At 35.2% G+C, this 18,669-nt stretch overlaps 1 protein-coding gene and 1 long non-coding RNA gene across 9 annotated transcripts in view; one reads left to right on the plus strand and one right to left on the minus strand.

Annotated features, from left to right (window-relative positions):
• BICRAL (BICRA like chromatin remodeling complex associated protein) overlaps positions 1-18,669 on the minus strand; it is a 104,298-nt gene that overhangs the window by 27,842 nt on the left and 57,787 nt on the right. For 6 of the 8 annotated variants that reach the window (XM_074310886.1, XM_074310883.1, XM_074310881.1 and 3 more), the window contains one exon: positions 244-289. In XM_074310886.1, the coding sequence (XP_074166987.1) occupies positions 244-284 (41 nt within the window). In that variant the 5' untranslated portion in view covers positions 285-289. The other 2 variants (XM_074310884.1, XM_074310888.1) reach the window with 2 other exon arrangements.
• The window catches only part of LOC141566405 (uncharacterized), a 33,959-nt gene continuing 16,746 nt past the window's right edge, over positions 1,457-18,669 (plus strand). Inside the window, exon 1 of the long non-coding RNA XR_012489298.1 lies at positions 1,457-1,544. This is a non-coding gene — a long non-coding RNA (uncharacterized LOC141566405). The remainder of the gene's footprint in view (positions 1,545-18,669) is intronic.

The raw sequence follows: 18,669 nt of genomic DNA on the forward strand, positions 1-18,669 counted from the left end.
CTACTAATGTGTCTTTATATATGTCTTTTCTGTTTCTACTCTGTCTTTTCAAATTAACAACATAGAATAATTTTTATTTTATTTTGCCAATACCTGGTCTCTCTTTTAATACAGGCAGCAAATGGGTAATATGAAAAGTACTTAACATTCAAAGCATCCATCATGTTATAATCCAGATCTCATTAATGTAGCTGATCTTACCGAGTTAGCTGTGTTTTGATAATTTCTAAATGGGAAGCTTACCCAATAAGATCAAGGAGACACGAGTCGTCATCATCATCCATGACAACTACAATGAAAAGGAAAGGGCTGATGTTTCATCAAAATCAAATTAAAGGCAACAGTATTAATGCAGTTTAAACATGTAAAATATACTTTCCTAAAACTGAACCAACTCATATGATATTTTTATCCATTTAAAAAGATTGGGAATATTTAAGATTTCAATCCTCTGATTCTATAATTGTCATAGAAAATGTTTGATTTAAATCATTTTAATTATTTAAAAATACTGTTAATAGAAAATAAAGTCACATTCAGTAATAAAGGGCTTAAGATTAATGAAAGACAGTAGGAGATGGTCCAACTCCTGTTGGAGACAAAGGAGACAAAGAATAAGCTTTAAACTTAAGAGGCTGGTAAACCCAAATTGTAAACTTTCCCATGAGCTCCAACAGAAGACAATCTTTTAACTTTCATTTTATAAAAAAGTCTTACGGATAAATGTAGCCCATTCATCTTGAGATAGGGCATTTTTGTATATGCTGAAATAGTAACCCTTTTCCTTATTTTCTTAAGGAAAACAGAAAATAATAGCTCATCCTCACCATATTCTGAGAGATTTCAATAGCAAAGGAGAAAGACCACAGATATCCCCAAACCCGAAGCAGCTACAGGAAGCTTGGTCCCACATTTTAATCATCTGTCCCTCATCACAGTGTTGCCAAGTCTTCAATTCCATCCAATCCATGCTCTCGGGCACAAATCCTGATATTGGTGTGTATGAATGCATGTGGGGAAAAAAGTCTCTGGAAAGATACTCACCACTACCTCCCCTAAATTTTAAAGCATAAGCTACAAGTCACCTGCCAAGACTAAATGATCAAAATATTATGTTTTAGCCAAAATGTTGAAAACTATCTAAGTTCAAAACCTCACCCAACAACCCCCTCACCAGTCCCAGGTCCTATAAACTTACACTAACACTCGCACACGTGGCAACAGTGCTCTGTACCCATTTCAAGCAGTGCATAGAATAATTTACATCACAGAATACCAGAGGCAAGGGTTCTATGGCAGTTGGAAAGGACAGTTGTGAATGGCAGTTAGGCAGAAGTGAAATGCTGAAAAGGTGTCCCAAGGCAGAAGGGAGAACTGTTTCAGAATGGGCTTTTTCCCCTTAAAAACAAACAAAAACTTCCCACCAGCTAAACCTCTTCCCTAATTCCCCACATCAACTCTTTCTAGTAGAGATGAGTTACAGAAGTCACAGCTCATTCTGGCACAAGGACAATAGAGCATCCTCAAGATCAGCCCTCAAAAAGGTGAGTATCTCTCTAGGGGATTCCTTTCTGCTCTTGGGTAAGTAGTTAATTCTACTCCTGAGATCTCCAAGGAGAAAATGTGAGCTCGAGTTTCTTTTCTCTAGGCACACAGTAAGAAGAATGGAGAGAGAACTAGGGGAAATCATAAAAAAGGAACACCTGCCATTAGTAGTGAAGACCCTGAGCAGGAAGGCTATGTGTACAGGGTTCAGACATGCAGGTTCTCCACTCTGTGATGATGTATATGACAGATTTTTGCAAGAATGGGAAAAGGAAAGAAAAAAAACGTGATTTCAACTGTTAGGCAAAGATATTTTTGAGATAATTTACTATATATTTAGGGATATTTTTGAGTGAGGCCTACTTTAGAATCCTGCTAATCTTATTCCTGAAATAGGACCCCATTTTAAAGTTGAGGTTATACAGGTCTGGATATACTATTATCTCATTCTATTACTGTATATGCCAGAAGAAAAAGTCAATTCTGACACATCCCAGTTGGCATAGAAGACATGATCCTATTCTGCTCTCATCACTTCCAAGAATTTAAAGGGCAGGGCAGTATTGGCAGGAAAGAGAAATGGATGTAGAATGAGATGATTTGGTTTCAATTTCCTGGCTCTACTATTTACTATTAAGTTTTTAATCTTAAATGAAATCAGTTAACTTTTTAAAGCTTATTTCCTTTTCTCTAAAATGAAAGGGTTAGAATAAGTTTTTAGGGTTCTACTAAACTCTAAATCCAATAAGCTTATAAACTAGATCTCCCTGTTTTAATTTTCAATTTTAAAAAGCACCTGTTCAATTAACAAGCTAAGGATGCAAATTTATTAAGAAAAAATTAATACAGGCCATTCCAAAACAGTTTTGTAAAATAACCCATTTCTCTCTCCTGCCTCCCTCACCACTTAGGCCTAACTAAGTAATGAGAATGCGTTAAATGTTAGATGACCAAGCTCTAGCCAAACTGGGGAATAAATACTATCCTTTACTAAGAGCCTCCATTAAGTGTCTTTTCAAGATGAATAGACTTCTCCATTTCTAGAAAAAGCCCTGTCAGGTACAAAGTGCTTTCCCCACTTCCTAGACAAAGCAATCAGCTGCATATGTTACTTGGATGGTATGATAAAAGAGTAGACAATTTAATCATATCAGATGGAACTAAAAGTCATTATCTTTCCTCCCTCTCTTCCTCCTTGAAATTCCAAACAAATATTGCTGATCAAAATCTGATTTGAAAGATTATTCCCTGTAAGTTTCAAGGAACTCTGTTATCCATTCTCCAAAGGTTTCAAAAACATACCAGACATAACTGCCTTCTCTTTTCTCTCAAATGGGTAGAATTCTATGGCCTTTATACTCAATAGCACACTCAGAATTCCATTTTAAAGGGCCATACCCTTTCTTTGAGGCAGCTCCAAATTAATAGCACATTCCTCCCCAGCACTTTATTTAAAAGTTGCTAAAATACCGTCAATCTTGGAAATTGTATTTTGACTCATTTATTTAAATTAAATTTTATTTTTGTAAAATCAGTTAAAATCTGATTTTTCTTCCCCACCATGAGGAAAAAAATAAACCCTGTTACAAACATGTATAACTAAACAAATTCCAGCATTGGCCATGTCCAAAATGTATATCAATTTACATCTATTTATATTATCTTAATCTTCACTTTAAGTCCAGGAAGTGGGTATAATAATTAGACACTGCAATGATTAGCATTCTTAACCTTTTCAATGATGTCTTTATAATATTGTTTTCATTGTATAAACTGTTCATCACTTTATATTTACACTGTGTAAGTTGTTTTCTCTGCATTTACTCTACATTAATTTGTACAAATTTTCCTAGTGTCTCTGGTTTCTTTATCATTTCTTACAGCATAATAGTATTCCATCACATACATCATACCATGATTTGTCCAGCCATTCCTCAAACAATGGTCCCCCCCCACTAATAATTTATGGCCAAAGAAGAGCTGGCTCTAAATATTTCTGATTACATAACCCATTTTTCTGAGCCCAAATTAGGCACATTAATCAATGCTTCACAGTGAAAAAGAAAACCCAGGACACTATATCTCAAGAAACAAAAGTGAAAAGTGAGATTCTTTCAAGAGAGGGGAAATAGGCTACACATTGGCAAATCACTTCACTTCCCCTATGTGGCTCTAATTTATTCATCTGTAAATAAGTCCTGGACCAGGCAGTCTCCCAGGCTCCTGCCAGTTCTCAATCCCATCATTTTATGTTGGCTTTGTTTTCCTTAAGTTTTTAATAGACCTGTGAATTCACTGGTGGGAAAGTTTCCTCCACCTGACTAAATTATCTTAAAGCTATGGTTGAAAAAAAAGTCATTGCTTTGTGGCCAAAAGAATGTAAGATCCTGAAGGAGAGGGGCTGTGTTGTTTTTGTGTTTGTATCCCCAGAGAATGCATGGAATAGATGTTTGCTGGATCTGCTGCTTCAAGCTTAGGCTGATCCTCAGAGGACAGTCCATTACTAGGTCTACAATGAAACCTTTTCAGCTTGGTAGTACTTCAGGCAGGCAACCAATATGCATTTATTATGTTTCTGGCACTGTACTAAGTGCTAGGGATCAAAGAAATGCAAAAATAGAGTCCCAGTTGTCATGGAACTCAGTCTATTGGAGAGATAACATGCAAACTACTAGGTTGTTTACACACACACACACACACACACACACACACACACACACACACACACACACACACACACACACAGTGTAGGGAAGGGGTACCCTGGGAAGTGAGGGAGGGAGTAAAAGAGAGAGAGAATGGGAGATGATCTTAGAAGGAAGTCATTAGTAGTTGGGAATTAGGAAAGGTCTTTTACAGAAAGTGGTATTTGAGCTGAGTCCTAAAGGCAGGGGAGTCAGAAGGCAGAAGTTAGAAGGCAGAATACTCAAGGCATGAAGGATAGCTAGTGAAAAAAGGCAGAGTTTAGAGATAAAGTATTGTATATAATATCCAGGCTAGTGTCAAAGGATCACAGAGCAAATGGAGAAGAGCAAAGCATAAGAAAACTAAATAGATAGGAAGAAGACTTCAAAATCAAACAGAGGTTTTTATATTTGATCTTAGAGGTAATATGGAACTTTCATAATATTTCTTGTATATATCCCTTTTATTGCTGTGATTTGGGGCAGGTTCTGGTCTCCCTACTCCAGTCCATTCTCTACTTGGCTATATCAGAAATGTTATGAAAGTAAAATACACAGGATTTAGCAACAAAGTCAAGAATGACATCCTGGCTAGGAGCTTAGCTGACTGGAACAACATTGATTCCCTAGACAATAAAAAAAGAAATTAGGAGGATTTATGGATTTAGAAGGAAGATAAAGAGTTCATTTTTTTTGACTTGCTGGGTTTAAGATGTTTGAGAGATCTATTCTGAGATAGCTACTAAGCAATTGGATATGTGGGACTAGAGTTCCTAGAGAAAGGGTTAGGAATAAACATGTAAATCTTAGCAGTCATCCACATAGAGACAATAATTGAAACCATGAAAGCTTGAGATCACCAAGTAACTTAACTTTTCTGAGAGTACTGTTTTAATTTTTGTTTATATTTGTCTAGCACCTAGTAGAGTGGTGACACAAGGTAGGCAATTAATAAACATTTGTTGATTGAGGTCTCTGGACTTCTAGTACAGCATCTTTTTTACTGTATCATGGTCTTAAGGCTCTTACAATTTGTTAGAATTGATAATGTACACAGATTACATGGACAGGGACACAAAATACTATGAAAGATTTCAGGGGATCAGTGGCAGCTTTACAGTAAGTAGAGTTAGGATTTAAAGAGAATGTCTAGGCTGTTAATTGTTGCAGAGAAGGTGGAAAGGGGGAGAAAACTTGAAGACTTGGATACTGGAAAGTCCTGTTGGTTAAACAGTAAATTTTACTATTTGGCTGAAGGGAACCTGAAGTGGAATAATGTGAGAGTATTAAAACACAAAAGCCACAATGGGAGACTGTGGGAATTTCAGCTTTAAAAGTATGGATTTTATTCAGTAGACAATGGGGATGTGTACTGAAGCATTATGAGATGTAGAGTGATGGACTAAGAGCTCTGCATAAGAAAGATTCATCTGCCAGTAGTGAGTTTAGTACACAAAATAATTAAAAAGTGGTCTGTCATTTTCTCACGTCTGCCTGGAAGAAAACTGAATTCCTCATTTCAAGGAAACTTTGTCTATATTTCTTAAAGATGCGATTTGTACAATATACAAAAGTACATTGTACCTGTGGTTCCAAGAGGCCAGTTTTTGTTTTGTTTTTAATCGGAGAATGTGAAATATGGAATGCTTAACTCAATTTAAAATGACTTGTGTTAGTTGAATTGCAAATATCTTCCCAATGTAGTATAGTAGGAAAAATATCAAATGGAGTCATAGATCTTGGTTAATCACTTAATGCTATGTGTGACCTTGGATTGGTGACAAGATGAGTATTTCCTCATCTGTTAAACACATATATAATGTGTATATGTGTATGGTATACATTTTGTTGCTGTTGTTTAGTCATGTTTAATTCTTCATGGTTTTCTTGGCAAAGATACTGGAGTGCTTTGCCATTTCCTTTTCCAGCTCTTTTATAGATGAGGAAACTGAGAGAAACAGAATTAAGTGAATAGTAAGTGTCTGAGACTGCATTTGAACTCAGGTCTTCCTGATTTCAGGCCCAATATTATATCACATCTAGCTGCTACACACACACAAACACACACAAATATCCAGATAAATGTTGCAACTACTATCATTAAAAATCAAATTCAAAATTTCAGCTCAGCATAGAAAAATGTCAATTTTTAAATTTGCTTTGTGGTTTTCAGCCCATTTCTGTGGTTAAGTGCTCACAGTTCCTTTACCTACAGAGTACTCTCTTCATATCTTCGGTTAGAGCTTTATTTCTGCATATATTATGTATATTCTTAGAAAATATGTCATTATTATCTTTGTAGCCCCAGTACCTGACATTTAATAGTTTAATAAATACATACTGATTTATGGATAAATATAGTTGTGCTTTTCGGGGATAGAATGGAATGGGATGCGTGATATATTTTTAAAAAGAAATAATTGAGAATGATATTCTATGCATATTTAACTATGTAAAAAATAAGTTTTCTGGGCTCTGCTCTGCTACTAACTATCTGACTTCAGGCAAGTCATATCATCTAGCTCAGGCCCTTGGTTATTTCATATATATATATATATATATATATATATATATATATATATATATATATATATATATATTTTTTTTTTTTTTTGCTTTTGCTGAGGCAATTGGGGTTAAATGACTTTCCCAGGGTCACACAAATATAAAGTGTTAAATGTCTGAAGTCAAATTTGAACTCAGGTCCTCCTGCTTTCAGGGCTCGTGCTCTTTTCACTGCATCAGCTAGCTGCCTATTATTTCATATTTTAAATAAGGATAAGTGTCTGAAAGCAGGAGGTAGGAATTTCTATCTCTAGGAATTGAAATATTCTGTTTTGGAATTTTCCCTGGAGAGTTGTGGGATGAGGCTAATAAAATCTCACCTCAACCCTGTATCACTAGCCAGCCTTAACACTTGAATAAAAGGATATAGTGAAGGCAGAATGTGAATATTCTCCTCTTAGTGTTTTTTAGTCTCTTCTTCTACTTGACAGCTCCTTTCTGTTTCTTTTGTTAATAAGTCTTTATCCTTGTCATACAAACTGTGGGCATCCCCCAAGACTCTGTCCTGGACTGTCTATTCTTTCCATTTTCTTTTACTAGATGAGTTCATCAGCTCCCATGGGTTCAATTATCTCTAAGCAGATGACTCCCAGGTCTTTTTATTCAACCTTAGTTTCTCTCCTGGGCTCCAGTCCCATATCATCAATCACTAGTTGGACACTTCCAACCAGAAGTCCCAAAGGCATCTCAAATTCAACATGTTCAAAACAAAGCAATATTTTTTTGAAGCCTATTTTCTTTTGAATTCCTTATTACCACTATCTACCACTATTCATCCAGATTTTTGATTAATTTAGAGTTATCCTGATGCCTCTCTTTTGCTAAATCCAAATATCCAATCAGTTACCAAAACTTGTAACACTTTGATGTGATCTATAGTATGGGGTTTGTCCCTAAATGGACGGCAAAAAACCCCTCAAAGATTGGAGTTCAGTCATGTGAATTAATTCACAATGCTCATTCTCTTTGGTAAAAAGTGGGATTATTTAGGTTAATATGTTACTGATCTGGATACAAGAGATACCAGGAAGGGTAAATATGAAATAGGGCTGGGAAAGCACATGAAAGATAAGTTCCTCAGTGTAACTCACAATTTCCCAGGAGAAAGGGAACATGAGGTCGGGACACGCCCTTAGCTGACAGGTTAAATCCTGAAAGGGACTTGGCTCCCTAAAAAAGTGAGTTAGCTGTAAGGAGAAGTGTTGTTAGAAAGCATAGTGGAGATTCCACATGACATAGCGGGGAGGGCATAAGGAAAAAGACACCATGAGTGCTGTGGTAGGCTGATCCAAAGGAAGATAGCAACCATGGGATGGTCCACAAGTAGGTTTTATGGGGAAAATTTAACCTCAAGGACACGACTGGCATTTCTACACAGGGTGGGTCTCAGGAGTTTGATAACTTAGATTTCAGACTGGACCACCTCCCTAAAGTGATCTCTATCAGAGGCTTCTTCCTGCTGGCCTAAAGGATTTATTTTTATCAGTTCTTCTGCTAGGCCCACCTAACATAATGGAATACTTCATCAATTTCATATCATCCTTCCACAGGCACAATTACCACAGTATTTCACTTGGACTATTGGAATAACCTCATTAGCCTTCCTGTCACAAGTCTCACTTTATGCTATAGACATCTCCAAAATGAATTTCCTAAATCATAGATCTAAACATGTCACACCTCTGCTAAAAATGATCAAATGTAAAGACCTGTGTAATGTGACTCAATTAAGCACGACTTTCTAAAGCCAATCCCTCTTAATGTTACCTTCCAATTACTATTTTTATCTAGTACATTCTGATTTACATATGTCGTCTCAGGCTCCTACAAGGCAAATACTGTTTTTCATTAAATGCCCAGCCCTTAGCATAGTCCTCAGTATATAGTAAGTGTTTAATAAGTGCACATGGATTCAACAAGCATTAAGCACTGGCTATATACTGGGCACTGTGCTATGTTCTGAGGATATAAAGAGAGGCAAAAACACTGGCTTGCCATCCTACAAGTAATCATATCCTCCCTTTACCTTGTTTCACCTTTTGTGAGGTGAAATAATAATCAAATCAATATTGCCATTAAAAAGGCAAGGACTAAGAATCTCATTGTTACTGAGCAGCAGAGTTCCTTATCTGTGTCAACCCTGTTCCTCTTAAGTTACTACCCAACTCTACCCTCCCTCCCCATTGTTAAAAAAAGACTGAAGGCATACACTACATTTTGTCTTAAACCTTTTCTTCTCACACTGTCTCCATCAACTTGTAGTCACATACCAAAAATACTGTATTCTTGGGTCATACTCTATGCAATTGTATGTTCATTTTTTCAAGTTATTAGCGTGTGAAGTGGAAGTGGAATAGTAAGTGTGCTTTATTGGTGCCCCCTCCTCAGACTTCAATGACTCAGGAGAGAATGAAGCTGACAACCTTGTGTAACTGTCTCATTTATATTAAATTCATGTAAGTTAAGACATCACCCTCATGCTATCATTAGTCTTCTTTGAGAACAAAGGATCATCATCAACTACTCTTTCTCCTTTTCCTCCAACCAAATACATCACCTTCACTAGATCCAATGAAAGTTACACCCACTCCCTGGATATAACTTTCTTCAAGGAGTTCAGCTCCAGGCTTAACTCAAAACTGTATATATGTCCCAAACTCTACCCTTATAGCTGAAGATTCCCTCACATACCCTTGCTTCCCAGTTTATCAAGTTCCTCAAAGAACAGAGGCATGAAAAGTATTATAATCTGCATCAATACTCTGCTAAGGGCTAGGGATACAAATACAAAAGCACGACAATCTATGCTCTTAGGGAACTTATTTTCCGAAGGCAAAGACAAAACCAAAGTGGTGGCTAGGGAAGGTGTTTTTAGTCAGAAAAGTTGAGAATGAATGAGCCCAGGGAATATTGTGGAAAGAGGGAGAGTACACACTGTAGAAAATCAGAAAATGATGGAGTGAGGATGAGGACCATGGTCTCAAAGTGCAAAGTTCAATGATTTAGTTCCTCTCTCAATTTTTATGAGCTTATTACCTTCATTCCACTTCAGCATTCTATCTCTCCTTGTACTCCTCCTATAGTATTCTCCTATATTTCTAGTCATTCTGCTTCTTCCCTAATTTCTTCACTACTACCCCTGCTCTGCCTTTATTTTTTCTACTCAATACCTTGACCCTTATTAACCAGTTCAAATGTATACTTTCTTTGATCCTTCAATACTTTGCTGATTGTCCAATCACTGCTAGACCCCCAATTCTGAATTACTGCTATTAACTGCCTTCTTAGCCTTCTTAAACTGCTGCTGAACCTGACAGGAGGCAATCTTTGCAGACTAGGATCACCAAATAGATTAATTAAATTTAGCTAGACCCTGAAGATTGGCCATAAGGAATGATGAATATGAAGAATTCAGAGCAATATGGGAAGACTTATATAAAGAAATGCAAACTGGAGATAGAAATACAAAAAAGAATCTGCAATATCTTTTTTTGCTCTGAATTTATCATTTTAGTAGAGAACCCATAGTATGGAAGTTTTCTTTCACTCATGCAAATATTCTTCAACTTATCAGTTTTGCAGAGTACCCAGAGGCTAATAAGTAGATTTGTTCGTGATCACAAAGCCCTTAGTATAGAGTCAGGTCTTGAAACACTGAACCTAGGTCATTATGATCCCAAGGCCCACAGTTTATCTATTGTGCCACAGGTTTCTCCCACAGTAACTACAGCAGAGACAACAAAACTTAGGGCAAATGCAAAGATCAATGTTAGTTCTATACTATAAAAATTAAGGGACATAGCCTTTCTGTCAGCAACTGCTAAGCTACATAAGAGCAGAGTGGCCTGCTCTAAGTACTGATCTCAGCATTTGCTTAGTGAAACAATTTTGAAATGATATATGTACAAGGTATCCAAAAAGTCTTAGTTTTAAGCTTTAATAATTTAATACTTAAGATTTAATATTTTGTAAAGAGATGTGAGTATTACAGTATTTGTTCCCAAGAAAAGAATGTAAACTCCTTTGGAGCAAGGAGAGAGAATTGTCTTTATATTCTCAGTGCCTAGCATATAGTTGTTGTTCAGTAGATAATTGTTGAACAAATGAATAGATGGCTGATAGATTCATGCTGCATCTCTTCTTCCCATTCTTTTAATTTCTATTGTAAAACTAGCTCAAAACTGAGTGGTTAGATCCAGGTCTGAAAAAGTGAGACTGGCCATGGGGGAATCTGGGTCTAATATAGATAATAGCTTAGGGACCCTTAGTTTCAAACTCAAAATAAAAAAAGTCCCAGGGGAAATCCTTACTATTTTCTTCTTCACAGAATCCCAGCATTCTGAGCATTAGAAGGAACTCTGATGACCATTAGTTCCAACTCATACCCCAAAGGAATCTCCCACTATAATGTACTGGCAAGTGGCCAGCTTTTGCATCAAGCCTTCCAAAGAACCACCTACCACCTCTTGAGGCAGACTAATTCATTTTTGGATAGTTCAAATTACTGGGAAGTTTTTCTTAGCATCAAGGAAGTGTCTTGGAACTCCCTCCCCACTGCTCCTGATGCTTCTCTTAGAATCAAATAGAACAAGTCAAATGTGTCTTACACACAACACTACTTCAGGTACTTTAAAATAACTATGATCTCCCTGGTGATGTTTCTTTTCTCTGAGCTAAATCTCTCTAGTTCCTTCACCTAACCTTTCTATATAACATGATCTCAAGGCCCTTTCTCACCTTTCTCTCTAGACAGAACTGAACACAAATTCCAGACAAGGTTTGACAAGAAGAGAATTGATCATCTCCTTTTCCCTGGAAGCAAAGTCTCTCACTGTAGCCCAAGATACTTTAGCTTTTTCAACTGTTACAATACTTTGCTGATTTCATTTTCATACATGCTTCTAATTCACTAATCACCTTAGATGGTTTTCAGAAAAAATTGTTTAATGTTGATATTCTTTTCGCTCCTAATCCTGTCTTCCAGTGGGCTGCTATCAAATTGTTACCCTAAAAACTAAATAAGCATGCATTTATATATCTAACCAAATTAGTGACAAAATGTTAACTACACAGACCCAAGAACAGATTCCTAAGTGTACTCCACTGAAGATTTTTTGTCATGTTGACAATGAAAAATTAATAATTACTCTGAGTCTAACCATACACAAAGTTTTGAATCCATTTAATTATGTTATCAGGCACTTGACATATATCTTCTTTACAAGTAAGAGTATGACATACTTTATCAAAAGTCTTGTCCATAATCTAGGTATACTATTCCCCAATTGTAAAATGAAATATTGACTAGAGAGCTGGTCTTAGAGCCAGGAAGTCCTGAATTAGAGTTCTACTTCTGACATAATAGCTAAGGTGACTCAGTTCAAGTCATTTAACAATGTTCTAAGCAATTATGTAAATTGTATACAATTCTGAGTAAGTTGGAGGAAGAGTGCACTGGTAAAAGGAGTCTCTTTATCTGAAGATTTCCATATTATTGAAATCACAGCTGTAATCCTATCACTATTATCGTCTCATCTAAGAAGTTAGTAACTACCTTTGTTTCTCCAAAACTCTACATGACAAGGTAGGAATGGGTTATAGACTAGCTATCAATCCCTAACTTAAAATAAGAATGTTGTAATTCATTTTAATTTCTAAGTTGTTAATAATGTTCAATTATCAATTGTATTTGTATGATGCCTCTGCTCTAAGAACTCAAAGCATTTTACACAAATTATATTATTTTAGCCGCAAGGCTTCTATATTTCAAAAACTACTACAAAAGAATAAATACTATCTGAAATTTTACAGATAAGGTATTTACAGTTGAAGAAAGATTAGATGATTTGCCCAAGCTCTCACAATGAATTACTGACAAATCAAAAAATGGAACATGGGTTTTTAAAAGGGCTTTCCCTAAAGTTTTTATGACAATTAAATCTTCAAACCAAGAATACATTGTTCTTAAGAGGAAGAGAACACTCTGGAACCAAAAATACAGTAGCTTGGATAAAACACAATAAAAATATTGTATACAATAAGGATTCAATAAGAAAATTTTAAGTTTTAATTCTAGTGTTCATGCTGCCTTTGTGACCTTAAATAAGTAATCTATTTTTTTTTTTTTTATACCTAGTTTCCTTATTTGTAAAGCTGGGGAAAAGACTTTCTAACTAATGTTGTTTGTGAAAGTGTTTTGTTAAATTAAAAAACTCTTTCCAAATGCTAGGTAATATTTCTATTATGATTGTGATATATTCATGTTCAATTACATTTAAAATAACATAAAATGCACATAAGTTGAAGTCAGAAGTTCACATAAAAATGGTTGACAGCTAAATTAAGTCATAAAACAAGGTCAAAATGCAGCATAGAAAGTAGGAGTATTTACCCTTTCAAAAACTTAAACTGTTGGATGATCAGATGGGAGTTCCAAAAGGGAAGAGAAGACTATGAAAAGACGTCTAGTTTTAAGTAGTTCAAAAATGACCAAAGTTTACAAGTGACACCACTAGGGGGTGATACCACCTTTTCTCATCCTATTCTTGCACCACCTGCTTTCTTTTTCCGCTCTCTTCTTGGAATCTTTCAAAAGAAGGTTTCATAATAATACTTCTTTCCTTATTAACCCATGAAGTAATACATACTGATTGAATGGCATTTTATGCTATGTTTGTGAAGTTTTATTTCCCCAACAGCAAATGAGTAAAAGAAGATTTATCGGTAATTATGGAGAGCTCATTACACAGGAGAAGCAACTCTTAAGAGTGAACTTTTACAAGTTTATAACTATTACAACGAGTATGAGCAGACAAGGTGGCCCTTACATATATAAATTAACTGGCTAATTACAATAAGGAAATTTTCACATAGGTAGTGGTCCAATGGTATTTTTCTTTTGTTTTTTTGCATGCCTGTGTGTATATGTGTGTGTGTGTGTGTGTGTGTGTGTGTGTGTGTGTGTGTATTGTGTGTGTATGTTTTGTTTGTTTCTTGCTGAGGCAATTGGGGTTAAGTGACTTGCCCAGGGTCACACAGGAAGTGTTAAGTGTCTAAGGACAGATTTGAACTCGGGTCCTCCTCACTTCAGGACTGGTGCTCTATCTACTTAGCCACCTACTTGCCCCCAAACGAAACAATTTTGAAAGCTATCAGAACTATGATCAAAATACCATGACCATTATGATTCCATAAGACTAATGATTAAACATGCTATCCATTAGAAAGTGAGTTATAATATGTAACATATATTGGTCAACCTGCCATCTGGGGAAGGGGGGCGTGGGAGGAAGGAAGGGAAAAATTGGAACAAAAGGCTTGGCAATTGTCAGTGTTGTAAAATTACCCATGCATTTATCTTGTAAATAAAAAGCTATAATAATAATAATAATAACAACGACAATAATAATAATAATAATAATAATAATAATAATAAAAGAGAGTTATATTTAGGTAAAGAATTTATTTTTGCATATGCTATTGAGGGAATCTGTTTTGTTTGTACATATTTGTAATAAAAACATTTTCATTCCTTATTTTTTCAGTGATGCGAGATAAAAGGCAAAAAATAGATTAACTGTTCATTAAAAAAAAAACAGAGGTAGAGGGGCAGCTAGGTGGCTAGATAGAGCACCAGCCTTGAATTCAGGAGGACCCGAGTTCAAATATGGTCTCAGACACTTAACACTTCCTAGCTGTGTGACCCTGGGCAAGTCACTTAACCCCAGCCTGAGGGGGAGGGGAAACAGAGGTAGAGAAGCAGTACAAATGTGGAATAATGCATACATTTTCAAATGAGGTCAATGCACATACTTTCAAAGGTCATTATTATTAGTTTAACTCTTTTTTGAAACCTCTCAGAAAGTGGAATGATGTAACGTAAAAACAAAACATGTGAATACAGCTTTAGAAAAAAGAATAAATGAGAGCTCCAAAGCTAAATATAAAATAATCTTTTTAGAAATTATTGCATAAATTTGTAATGGTGCCTAAAGGATTATCAAAACTGTGTATGCCCTTTAACCCAGCAGTGTGTCTACTGGGCTTATATCTCAAAAAGATCTTAAAGAAGGGAAAAGGACCTGTCTGTGCAAAAATGTTTGTGGCAGCTCTTTTGGTAGTGGCAAAGAACTGACATTACAGTTCCCCGATCAGTGGAGGAATGGCTGAATAAGTAATGGTATATGAATGTTATAAAATAAGAAATAATGTGATGGACTCTGATGGACATGGCTCTTTAAAACAATGAGTGTCTTTACAATTCCAAAAGACAAGTGACTACTTCCAATAAAAGGATTCTAGGGGATTGAGTGCAGATCACAATATAGTATTTTTACTTTTTCTGTTGTTTACTTGCTTTTTTTTTCTTCTCATTTTTTCTGTTTTTGACATGATTTTTCTTGTGCAGCATGATAAATGTGGAAATATGTATAGAAAAATTTTGCACATGTTTAATATACTGGTTAACTTGCTGTCTACAGGAGGGGATGATAAGGGAGGGAAAAAAATTCAAAACATAAGGTTTTGCAAGAGTGATTTAAAAACTACCTTTGCAATGTATTTTGAAAATAAAAAACTATTTAAAAATTGTTGCATATTCTAAGTTTTACCTATTGATATTTCAGAACATGGAACTGAACTACATTTTAAAACAAATAGAATGAAGGAAAGGTCAGAAATAGTTACTTTTCACTGAAAAATTAAGTACTATTTAATACAAGTGTCATTACAGAATAACTTATTTCCCAATATGAAAAATGCAAATAATAAGGCTATACAGGCCCCTAAATTTAGAGATGGCTCTAGAAACTACATTGTTTACAGGTAGGTAATGTTCCTAAGATTCAAAACCTAAAAAAGACACATTAAGTACTATTTTTGCAACACACTACTCATCTGGCAATTTTTAATTTATTCTCTCAGATTCCCAGCTATATTTCCAGAATTTTTTCAAATTAATCTCCTTTACACATATTATGTTCCAGCCAGGCTAGCTATTTTAATACTGAACATGCCAAATCCTATCTCGATACTATTCCTAAAATATCATCCATCCCCTTTTTCATTGGTGTCTTTAAAAAAATTTTTTTTTCTTCAAAAAACAAAAATCTTTCTCCCTTCCGCTTCTTTGCTCTCAATAAAAGAAAAAAAAATGACAAAACTCTTGTAACAAATACACCAAGCAAAACAAAATTCTGCATTGACCATATCCAAAAAATAAACATCGTATTGTAAGTCATATGTCAGGAGTTGTTTCCTCTTCCACCCTCTGGAATTGTGCTTGGTCACTTGGTGGATCAGAATTCTTGAGTCAAAAAGTTATTTTTCTTAAAAAATTTTCCTCTGTATAAATCTCCTGGTTTTTCTCATTTAGCTCCATATCAGTTCATACAAAAGTCATCCTAGAATATTCTGAATCTGTCGATTTCATTTCGTAAAGCAAAATAGTATTTAAAACATATTCATGCCATAATTTGTTCAGCCATTCCACGAACAGTACTTTAGTTTTAAGTTCTATACCACCACAAAAAAACAACTGCTCTAAATATCTTTTCTTTGATTTTTTTGCTACTTTCAAGGCCCAGCTCAGATACCATTTCCTACTTAAAATTCTTCCCCCCTACCAATTCCTAAGTTTTTAAAGATCTTGAAATGACCTTGTATTCACTTATTTGAATTCATATTCTAAGCTCCCAGCAGAATTTTAGTTCCTTAAGGTTTTGGGGTTGGTTTTGGGTTTTTTTTGGTCTTTATAAACCCAATGCCAAGTAGTATATTTGGTACTTAACAGGTGCATAATAAATGGATGTTGAATCTACATTCACTGAGAGATGGACTGTTGTTAAAACCTTAAATTCTTGAGACTATCTTTATAATTAACTCATCATTGTTTACATTCTAAATAAATATTTTTAAATATTAAATAAATCACCTATGTTATGAATTAAAATAATTTAGCAATCTTTAAACCCACTTTATTTGACATTCTCATAATTACTTCCCTATATGATTCTAACATTTTAAGCTTTTTTATACTTACATGGAGATAATATCCTCTAATTTAAATTCAAAAGTCCAATCAAAATACAAAAGTTTTGAGACATTTTAATTTATGTGAGAGAGGAAGGAGCAAGAAGGAGAAGTAAGAGTCCTCCATCTTTCATGTCTTCAACTTTTCTATACTAGAATATTAACTCATATAACTTAAAGGACATATATTTATTAAACAGCATCTTATGGCAGTAAATAAAAGAATACTGTATTTGGAGTTTAAAAAACCTGGATTAGAAAAGAAGTCTGACAGACTTGAAACTAGGAAGGCTAAATTCTATATGCCTCAACCTAATCGAATAGGGACTTCTAATCTGTTTTGGAGGGCATTCCCCAGAATAAAAATCAATAAATACTAGAACTGTACTAGGCATAATAAAACAAAAAGTGGATCTTAAAGAAGCACTTGCTTATTTGGTGGAGGCAACATGCACAGATAAGTATTCGTATATATGTATACACATAAGAGAAACAAGGTAATTTTGAAAGGGATGTAACTAGGGAAGGTGTAAAGTTCTGTTGTCTCCAGAAAGTACCAATCGCTCTCTGGGAGGAGATCTGCTGTCTCAACTTAATCTCCCGGCCAGACTCTCTTCCTGTAGAGAGCTGTCCCAACTCTGATCTAGAGTAGACTCCTCTTCCTCCAGAGAGCCGCCCCAACTCTGGCCCAATTTCTGGAGACAACAGAACATTATATTTTGGCGCCCACAATGTGGGGCAAGGATTTTTGCTTATCCTGACAAGGACTTATTCTGAGCCCTTCAGAGGAGCTAGCCCAGGCCTTCACTATTTGGCGCCCGAACAGGGACTGACAAAATCCTGATTCCAGTGGAAAAGCCTCTGATCCAGAACTCAGTGGAAAAGTCTCTCTGAGGAGGTAAAGAAAGTAGAGTAGGAAAATACAAGATCCTTATCATATTTATTAAAATGCTCACGAAAGTCTATTTAACTTGATCATTTCTGATAGTTATTTAAGCTTTTTGATATAATAGTAATGCAATAGTTTGATATAATAGTAAAACAAAAAAGCAAGAGTGTGAACAAATTCTTCTACAAAAAATAAACTTGTAAAAAATCAAATTCATAGTATTTTTGGTAGTATGCGATTATGCTACTAATTGGAAGAAAGATACAAAAGGAGTTATTACATGGCAAATAATATAAAGAAAATGTCTAAATTATTAATGACCTTTAAACCACTTCAGTAACCATATCAAATGATGCCAATGAAAGTGTGCCACCAAAGAGAAAATTATGTTCATAATTTACTTGTCACTGGGAAATGTTGCATGATACACCTTTTCCTAAATTCAAAATGTACAAATGTTAGGGAACAAAGATCTATTGAAAAAACTTAAGATGGAATCAATGAAGCACAGAAATTTTTGGAACTTAGGTTTGTTGTTCTTAATAAGCCTTGATTATAAAGTACTATGAGCCTTACTGAATTCTGTGAAAGCTCTTAGCTAATCATATTCACATCATTATTATTTAACTTCAAATGTAATAATACAAAACAATCTCCGTTATTTTAGAAACAGGGGACATAACTATCAGATTGATAGATTCTATTTCATTGTGCAATATTTATTTTCTTTTCTATTTTTTTCCCCCTAAGGCTGGGGTTAAGTGACTTGCCCAGGATCACACAGCTAGGAAGTGTTAAGTGTCTTAGATCATATTTGAATTCGGGTCCTCCTGAATTCAAGGCTGGTGCTCTATCCACTGCACCACCTAGCTGCCCCTATTTTCTTTTCTAAATGATAGATTTCAGAAAGTACTATCTGTTTAGTATTCAGAGTATTTTGGGTTTTTTTTGGATCTG

The sequence above is a fragment of the Sminthopsis crassicaudata genome, chromosome 4 (assembly GCF_048593235.1).
Source record: "Sminthopsis crassicaudata isolate SCR6 chromosome 4, ASM4859323v1, whole genome shotgun sequence".
In the NCBI taxonomy this organism is placed as follows: domain Eukaryota; kingdom Metazoa; phylum Chordata; class Mammalia; order Dasyuromorphia; family Dasyuridae; genus Sminthopsis; species Sminthopsis crassicaudata.